General features: G+C 36.5%; 1 protein-coding gene across 1 annotated transcript in view; it reads right to left on the bottom strand.

Moving 5' to 3' along the window:
• Positions 1 to 10,000, bottom strand: part of CPT2 (Carnitine palmitoyltransferase 2) — a 19,401-nt gene that overhangs the window by 8,246 nt on the left and 1,155 nt on the right. The window contains exons 2-7 of the mRNA XM_043037954.2: positions 9,473 to 9,545; positions 8,786 to 8,838; positions 8,500 to 8,603; positions 2,024 to 2,169; positions 1,701 to 1,870; positions 1,319 to 1,460 (exon numbers count right to left, since the gene is read on the bottom strand). Coding sequence (XP_042893888.2) covers positions 1,319 to 1,460; positions 1,701 to 1,870; positions 2,024 to 2,169; positions 8,500 to 8,603; positions 8,786 to 8,838; positions 9,473 to 9,520 — 663 coding nt within the window. The 5' untranslated portion in view covers positions 9,521 to 9,545. The remainder of the gene's footprint in view (positions 1 to 1,318; positions 1,461 to 1,700; positions 1,871 to 2,023; positions 2,170 to 8,499; positions 8,604 to 8,785; positions 8,839 to 9,472; positions 9,546 to 10,000) is intronic.

Here is a 10,000-nt window from a genome sequence, read left to right as displayed (position 1 = left end):
TTTAGTGTTTTTAGAAATTTATATTTGTCATATCACTGGCTCCATCAATTCTGCAGTTGACTAAAATTGTAGTTCAGGGTCCATATCAACTATTTTTTTTTCTTTATACTCAATGTGATAAAAGTATTGCTGTTTTAGGGGAGGACAAAAAGCAACTTTATTTTTTCGCATTTGTGTGCTGTCACGAACGAACATGAAACTTATAACCATCCAGAATGAAGAAGTAAGGAAGAGGAAGGAAATTTGTGCTTTTGACAGTGAGTGCCACAATAAAAGGCATCCATACTGGCACAGGGGCACATTGTATGCATTGGGCATGGTGTGAGTCACCTTCCTCCTCTCGTTCTGCCTGCACATCTTTCATTTGCAGTACTTTAGAGCAAGAGGTCAGGAACTTGCTATGTGCCATCACTCTATAGAGATAGTGCTTGCTAGAGACCGTAGATGGGTGCTATTCAAGGCTCTCTCTCCTGCTGGTGCTAGGAGAAAGTGGTGCCATCTAGGTTTCGTGAGTTGAAAACCATTTTGCTTAGTATTACGGCAGTTATAATAATTATGACTGCAATTGTCAATATCACTCACTCATTACTTATACTACAATAAAATAACATAGAGATCCAAAATCTCCGAACGCCATGACGCCCATTGTCAGGCAAGAGGTACTGCGTCATGTATGACGAAAAAACATGTCATCCGTCGTTAATGGGTTAACAGAACCTGTGATGTGACACATACAAGATTCTCAATACAATAACACAAACAAAAATAAAAGAATAAAAACAAAAATGGCTCTAGTTTTACAATGAGCGACAGAGTGGGAAAAGTCAAGGCATGTTGCATGAAGCTGCTTCACTCTGAAATAAAACCCATCCTACAGACTGAGCTAGCAAATCTATCCTCTATCCACAATGGGTTAACCTATTAACCCAATCATGCCGGGGACATTCCAGCCTTGCAAGTTGCAATGCCGGGGCTCTCGGATGCATAGGCCTAAATCAATTAAATGATCGACGCCATATGACAACACCCTGCGAACGGGCCTTGAATGCGCGGTACCCGTGGTGTACCACCCGTCTAGAGAGGGTTAAAAACAGATGACATGATATCACGTCATCATATCTTTGCATTTTAATTTACCCAGCTTTAAAACCGGGCAGAGCCAAAACTACCCAAGCGTTATTGGGTTAAAGAGAAAAAAAGTGAAATATAAGAAATGCATAATTGTTATTTTTGATTCAAGTTATACACCTCTTGCTTTTGGGGGGAAAAGCAAAATTTGTAACACAACTTCAAGAATACAAAATGAACTAGGACAAACCTTTTGAGCATATGCTGCATATGATGCAATAGAAGATGGCATCCAGCGAACAATATTGCGGAATCGTTGATTATCAGTTTTTGCTGGATTGAGATGGTATACTACTGGCTCCAACACATTGTCACGAAGTGTGTGCATAAATCTATCAAATATGAAACAAGTAGACAATTATGAATATCTGTATCATCAACAGATTATATACATATGAAATAATTGAAGAATGCTTTATAAAGAAATGTTAAAATGTTTTGTTAAACAGTAGTTGTAAAGACGTTACTCCATATTCATTTCATAAATGTTATTTCAATTCTTCTTATTCTGAATGTATCTTCAGTTCCTAGTAAATCTAATGAAGTTTATTGTCAAAAACAATAATTTTTACCTCATAGACGAGACAAGGATATTTGAAGCACGTATGACTGGGTCAGAATAACCAGGTTTCTCTTCAGGCAAGAAGGCAAGAAAAGGGTTATAATTCAGTACGACAGGAACACGGTCCCTCAGATACATGTCAAACCAAGGTCCTGATATATAGCTGGTATGTTTATTAGCCTGTAATATTCAAGAAAAACTATTTCAAATCTTGGTTACAAACCATATATTTCTGAAAGAAATGAAAATTCATGTTTAAAGTTAATTCAGGAAACTTTTCTAAATATGACTAGCTATTGATATTTGATATTTTCAAGAAAAAAGTGAGATTACCTTGTCTTGCTGCTTAAGTTGGACTTGTAAGTCTAAACCAGGCCCAGTCTTGAATTGTTCAACAGCTCTCTCTGTTACCTGGTATTCTTCAGGTGACAAGATTGCCTTTTGTGAACGAAGATAGCGAGTGCAGGTTTTTTCTAGTTCTGAAATTTGATAATTGTTAATAAATTGCTCATTTTATAAATAATTTGAGATCTCATTCTTGAAAACTTCTAACTTTCTTCAATTACCTTTATCATTATTACTATTATTATTATTATTAATCTAATTTATCAACCTAACTAGCAATCAGGACAACCAATTTCTGATGCCACTGGCACTGGCTAAAAATGAGAGAGTTAGGGAAAATGTTTTCTCCTCCCTTCAAGCAGCAAAGACTTGCTTAAAGAATACTTTCCCTTAACTTCACAACAAAATCAGGGATTAGGCTGACTTTGGAAAGCTGTAGCTCTGCAACTAGTGTCGTTACAATCACAATTCTCAATGACTTGAGTACACTTCAAGTGTGAGCAATTCCCGATGTCATGTCATGTGAGCAGTGAAGCCCGTCTTTTAGGCCTAATCCGAGCCAGTGTATATGGGTTAATAAGCTGCTGCTTCTTACCCTTTGTTCCTATTTGTAATAAACCTTTTTTTTCTAAAAAAGACCCAGGATTACTTTGTAAATTTCAATTCCTCATTTTCATAATAAAAATTATACCATTTTACAAATAATCTGCTGATTACAATTTTCAACAAGCAAGGTGCCAAGCTGCCTCCACATTTTTATTTTCTAATCTAAAATGTAAATATATAGTATAACCCTGCCAACAACAGGGATCATATTCTTGGAAAAACCCAAAGTTGGTGATCCATGGCTGGCTAGACTAATGGGTTATGGAAAATAGGAAGTTTGGGTCTGCCAGTACACTTACCAGACTTCTAAGCCAAACTTCAACACAATAATATTCCTCACAGTGATATGAGGAATAATGGTGTAATAAAGGATGGTAATTAACCTCTTGGAGTTCCATTTATATTGATACATTTTTCTTCTTTTGTGAAAGTAATGTAAACAAATATAAAACTTTCCCATTATCACCCTGTTGATATGAGGAATAATGGTGTAATAAAGGATGGTAATTAACCTCTTGGAGTTCCATTTATATTGATACATTTTTCTTCTTTTGTGAAAGTAATGTAAACAAATATAAAACTTTCCCATTATCACCCTGTTGATATGAGGGATAATGGTGTAATAAAGGATGATAATTAACCTCTTGGAGTTCCATTTATATTGATATATTTTCTTCTTTTGTGAAAGTAATGTAAACAAATATAAAACTTTCCCATTATCACCCTGTTGAATTGGGTGGGTACAGTGTGGCATCACGCCAGGAGAAATCTCGCACTTAGTCACTGTATGCATCTATCTAGCTGGCTGGAGCAGCATTGGGCAAATAGAAGCCCTGGTAAGAATGGGTTTTAAATACTAAAGTACAATTCAGTTGACCCCCACTGTTAGCAAAATGGCTCTGAGAGGATCCTGTGCTTAGTCATTGCATGTGCTTGTTATCTAGCCACTGGGAGAAGCATTAGGTTAATATAAGCCCCAGTATGAATGGGCCATTGCAATTATGATTACTATAACGGCTGTTATATTCAACAAAATAGGTTTGGTATGGAATCCCAAACATAGATGGCACCACCCTCTCCCAGCAGGAAAGAATGGCACCCATTCACAGCCTCTAGCAAGCACTATCTTCAGAGCAATGACACATGGCAAGAATGGGTTTAGTCTAGAATCCTAAACATAGATGGCACCACTCTCTCGTATCAGGAAAGAATGGCACCCATTCACAGCCTTTAGCAAGCACTATCTTCAGAGAGCAATGACACACAACAAGATGCTTAGATCTTGCTCTAAATTACCAGCATGTAGGATATGCAAGCAGAATGAGAAGAGTAAGATGACCCAGACCATGTCCAGTGTCTACAATGTGCCCCTAGGCCAGTTTGGCTGCCTTTACTGTGGCACTCACAGTCCTAAACACAGGTTTACTTCCTCTTCCCTCTCTCTTCACATAATCTCAGCTGTGGATGCTTATTTCTTTTGTATCTGTTTATAAAATACACAAGTATGAATAAATAAAATTGCCTTTGCCTTCCCACAAGAATGCAATACTTTTATCACACCAAGGATAACGAACATAATGAGATAGTATGTACCCTATAACATAATTTTAGACCACTGCAACATTGATCATGCCTGTCATATAGCACATATAAATCCCACAATACTGTAAAACACAAAAAATTATTAACAAATATAACTCTAGTATTGACTTGCAAAACAGTCTTCCATGTTGATAAAATGGCTGATAAACTTATATTATAACTCTAGTATTATAACAAGTGAATGAAAGAGATCACAAAAGGTCACAATGTGTCGCATAAAGTTTCCCATTGCTTAAATAAAATCCATCTAAAGAGCCACACAGGTGACACAAGAACCCATCCTGGGGACTAGGCAAGCAAATCTATTCTGTCTGCAATGGATTAAAACACTACAATATTGTTCAGCTGCCCTCATTAAAAGCTCTTAACCCACACAGGACGGGTGGTACAGCATGTGTACCGCGCATTCAAAAGCCCAGTTGCCGGGCGGCACAGTATTGTGCCAGCCATTCAATTGATTTAGGCCTAATAATTCGAACGCCCCGGCATTTGGACATTCTAGGCTAGAATTCCCCCGTCGGGAATGGGTTAATTCTACATGGCCGATGTAAAATGTTACTTAAAGAACATTTTCTAATCCTTAACCCACTGCGGAGGGGGATACATTCCCTTGCCCAGTCTCCAGGGTGGGTTTTATTTCAGAGCGAGGCAGTTTGAAGCATCATAATTTGAATCTTCCCACTCTTTTTCAGTCACTCATTATAAAACTAGAGCCATTTTTGTGTTTTATTTTTGTGTATTTTATTGTGTTTAGACTTATATATGCCATATGACAGGCTCTATCAAAGCTACAGTTGACTAAAATTGTAGTATATGATCCATATCAGCTCATTATTTTCTTTATACTGTCTTAACCCATTGGAGCTGGTTGACGTGATGACACGTTTTGTGGTTTTTGTGTCAGACGCCCGGGGCAGGATATTAGCGCAAGCCCGGCGCTCGAGTTGAGCGAGCGGGCAGCCTAGGCTCGCGGCTTGTGCATCCGAGAATCTTGAGGCATTAGACTTATGCGTTCGAGAACCCAGGTATTGCGATCATGCAAAGCCGGAACGGCCCCGGCGTGAATGGGTTAAGAGAGGGCAAAAAGCATCTTTATTTTATTTGTACTTTTGAGCTGTCATGAACGAATACGAAACATATAACCACCTACAATGAAGTTAACATGAAGAGGTAGGGAAGAGGAAGGACACTTGTGCTTATGACTGTGAGTGCCACAGTAAAAGGCATCCCTATTGGCACAGGAGCATATTTTAGACACTGGGTTAGGTTATTTTGCCTGCACATCCTTCATCTGTGGTACTTTAGAGCAAGAGGTCGTCAACTTGCTGTGTGCCATCGCTCTCTAAAGATAGTACATGCTAGAATGGAAGGGTGCCATTCAAGGCTCTCTCTCTTACTGGTGCTAGAAGAAAGTGGTGACATCTAGGTTTTGGAAGTTTGCTCAATATTGCGGTAACTATAGTAATTATGACGGCAATTGCCATCATCACTTACTCCTTACTCATAGCACAATAAAATAGCATAATGATCCAAAATCCCCAAACGTCATGTACGTCATGACGCCCGTCGTAAGGCCAAGGCTCCTGTGTCATGTATGTCAACCGTCCGCAATGGGTTAACTGCTTCATTCTATGTGACCTCAAATATAATATAGTCAATGGAATATACATTTAGGATTAAATATTATGGCTTGGGACATAGGCCACAATAACCCCTTCACAACGGGACGTATTTTTGCCTATTCCCACTTATGCTGGGAAGATAACGAGTGAGCGACACTTTGTGCCAGGGCTGATCCTCTCAGATCATTTTTCATCCACCCTTTTCTTGTGGTTTTCATGAATGTGTCTACAATGTAAAGGAATGTAAAAATATTGCCATGTTCAGAGGAGTTATTTTGGTCGAAAAACATGTTACAGTCATGCTTTTAGTTTTACTTTATTGAACTTTGCCTATATTCTTCACTTCTATATGAAAATACTAAAGGAAGGTGGAAGCAATCTTTTAGTGGGGCATCAAAAAACATGTTTTATACATTTTTTTTTTGGCAAAACGAAAGAACAATATGAATAATCATACACATACATATGAGTATGTGCATGTACCTTGTGATGTGACATAAATCATTAGTAGTATTGCATTAGTAATTTTTACTTTATTTTATTTCTTGGCCAAACAGATATGATTTTACAACAGTTTTTTTACTCAGTTTTTCATTCAACCGATTAAGAAGCATAAATTACCATGATGTCATCAATATTACGTAGTTTTCTGTGACATCATGTTTTTAACCCATTCGCGCCGGTTGACGTGCTGACACGTGGTCGAAAAAAGCCCCGGACCCGGGTGACGTCCTGGCACGTGCTACATTTTCGGCCCGCGTGCCGGGAGGCCAGTAGCGACGTGCTGAAACGTCCACATTAGAATGATAGATTATTCTTAGTACAATTCGATTTTCATACTTGATTTGTCTTAGCTACTTTAGTTTATCCTTCTAAATAGTAGAAAATGGGATATAACGTAATATGAATGACGTCTCAGGTACATACGTAATCTTGATTACGGCATGGTGATTTCTGTTTCTGATTTGTTGAATATGATGATCTGAGTCGAAAGACTATCGTAAAATCAATTGTAATTGGCCGAGGAATAAAAAAAAAAAAAAAAAAAAAAAAATTATATAACATCTTTTTGTTGCCCCACTAAAAGAAAATGACACTTGAAAAAACATTGCTGTTACTTGCATTCACTTGTATGCACATGTATGGTTGTTCATATTCTCTTTCTTTTCGTTTAGGAAGAAAAAAAAATTGAAAAAAAAAAACTATGTTTGTTACCTCACTAGAAGAATGCTTCCACTTCCCATTGGTATTACAACATAGGAGTAAAGAATATGGAAAAAGTTCAATAGAATAACACTAAAAAAACAGTGCTATAACATCTTTTTCGACTGATATACATCCTCTGAACATAGCACTACTTTCTACACATGATTACACTTTAGACGCAATCACGCAAACCATAAGGATAGGGTGGGTGAAAAACGCTCTGCGAGCGTCAGAGCGACCGCGCGCAGCGGGAAAACACCCCGGCACGAACGGTTGCGCGCTTGAAATCTTCCCGGCGTTATCGGGAGTAGGCGAAATTCCGCCCCGGTGTGAATGGGTTAATGTTATGTCTCATTTTACTGCATTCAAACACCTAAACTTAAGTAACAGAGTCTAAGAAATGATGTAAAATTATTATATTTGAGAACAATTTACCGATCTATTGCTGAAGTTTCAGCACGTTACAATTGCCCCTCCCAGAACTCGGCAAGAAAATGCACAATATCACAGGACATCACCCGGGTCCGAGGATATTTTTAGACCACATAATAGAACTTCAACCGGCACAAATGGGTTAACCTTCCTGCAGCATGTGTCTCATAAATTACAAGATATTTATTCCTCCTGCTGTGTAACTAGGGCATAATACTAAATGTCAATTACTGTCATAGTGCTATTATACTGTATATATGTTCATATATCATACCATAAGTCTAGAAAATAAAAGAAAACACACAGGACAACTTGAGATGACAACACCTGGTTAATCAAAATGTGAATCAACAGTGCTCAACACAATCTATGAAAGTGCCAGACAAATCTAAAGTTAGTGGAGCCTTGACCAAAAATACCTTAATTTTCAAAGATGTTACAGTGCTATACGCTTCCACATATTTAGGCTCTTTGTGTGGGTCTAATATCAAATGGGTAAAAATTAGCTTCTCTCAAGCAAGAAAGTGTCTTAGGATTTACTCTCTGCACTATGCTAATGTCAAAATAGAGGAATAACATAGGTGACTGGTACACTTGTGGGGAGCATTTAGTATTGGGTGGGGGAAGTCTAGGGTCAACGGTAGTAAGGACATCCACCAATGGCATCTTCTTTTACTGGATAAAAATAAGCTACTATTGTGTAGAAAAATAGTTTATATTGTTGATATGCATAAAGTAAATATGAAAACAAAAGAAACTACTATTGAGAGATGTCCCTGTTGCTGACATCCTTAAAGTTCCCAATTATGTAAGTGTTTTATATCAAATTAAAGTAGTTGATGCTTTTATGAATGAAGTATATCTATCACATATCAGACAATATGCAAGAAAGTCACATGACAATAAGAGAAAGACAGAAAATTCACTGCATCCTAATACATTATAAAAGGACTATTGAAAAGTCTTTACTTTAGCCTAATAAAAACAAAATTTTACCTGGAATTGGGAGACGTAGAAGAGACTTCTGAAAGTGCATTGAAGGAACCTTGGACTTTTGGATGTATTGATAACTATCATCTTTAACAGAAACACTCTGACATCTGAAAATATTAATTAAAATCAACATAACAATACAAAAGCATACAAACATTTACCACTCTTTTTACCATATACTTCGAAAATGAACAAGAATAACGAAAATTAAAAATCTAATTCTAAAGATTAATAAAATTCAGTATATATTTTTTTTTACTTTTTTGTCTCACAAAACAATAACACTTACACAAAAGACTTGTGAAAAGGTCTCACTAACTCCCTCCTCCTGATGGGTGATACCTGTAAATATTTACAATATTTGTGTAGATTTATAATGGTTTTTAGGTTTCTTGTATCACAACTTCAGATAAAGCCAAGTAAAAAAAAAAAAAAAAAAAAAAATTGATATTCCAGTGGGTCAAAAGAATAAAGTAGATTTTCTTCTTTTCTTTAAGCAATGCCAACTGACATCAAGATCCTATATTCTCACTTTTCCATATTACTGGATCCATGAATATAAAAGTCCAACAAACTAGAAAGTTTCTTGGTTTAACTAGCATTTACTCTAAGAAATACATTTTAAATCAAAATAATTTTCTAGATGTGGTTATTTGCTTCAAAATAAATCATAATCATCAATATTTTAAAACATGATATTGCATTTCGGTGAAAGTTTTGTGCTGTCATATTTTGCAGTCTCTTCTCAAAGGTTTTCTTCCTTAGATTCCAAAAATGCAACTCATTTTTTGTGTGAAATTAATCATAGAAGAAGGCACTGTTCTAGCATTTTTCATCTGTCCCAAGAATCAGACATCTGCACATCTGTTAACTATTGTTGACAATAAACTACTTTTTATAATAATATAAAGGAGAAGAAGGAATAACAGTTTGTGAGTGATAAGTGCAATAATAAAAAAAATCTTCCACCATTTACCTGCAGAATCCTGTGCTGAATGACCTTACTATGAATTAGCATGGCCATTTTTGTAAGTGCTAGGGAGGTAGTCCTGTAATAAGAGCAACAAGTTAATTTCAAACAGATTTTCAACTTGTGCAATCAATTATGACATAATATAGCATAAAATTCAGAATATGACATGAACAAAATTGTAGTGAATATGTAAATGGTAGTCAGGTTGTCTATATATTGGCTATATGATATCCATGCTGGTGATCAGATCCAAAACCTTTAACTTAGTGCTTTAGAAGCAGCAGAAATTGGGGGGGGGGGGGATTTGTTATTTGTTAGGATCTTTACAGTAACTTAAATACTGTTATGGAAAACAAATCATATGTGACAGCAAATCTTCATACAATGCAAATAATAACTAAAAATGACATGAGTCAACTGGCAGAAAACGGAATCCATTTTGGACTCAAAAGACCATCTGATAAGAACATTTGTGTTTCACATAAATAATAAAATTAAACCTAGCTCTCAATTTTGTCTAATTATGATCGA

The sequence above is a fragment of the Penaeus japonicus genome, unplaced genomic scaffold (genome assembly GCF_977035675.1).
Source record: "Penaeus japonicus unplaced genomic scaffold, GWHDUDI00000001_assembly GWHDUDI00000008, whole genome shotgun sequence".
Taxonomy (NCBI): Eukaryota; Metazoa; Arthropoda; class Malacostraca; order Decapoda; family Penaeidae; genus Penaeus; species Penaeus japonicus.
This window is presented reverse-complemented; position numbering and strand designations above follow the sequence as displayed.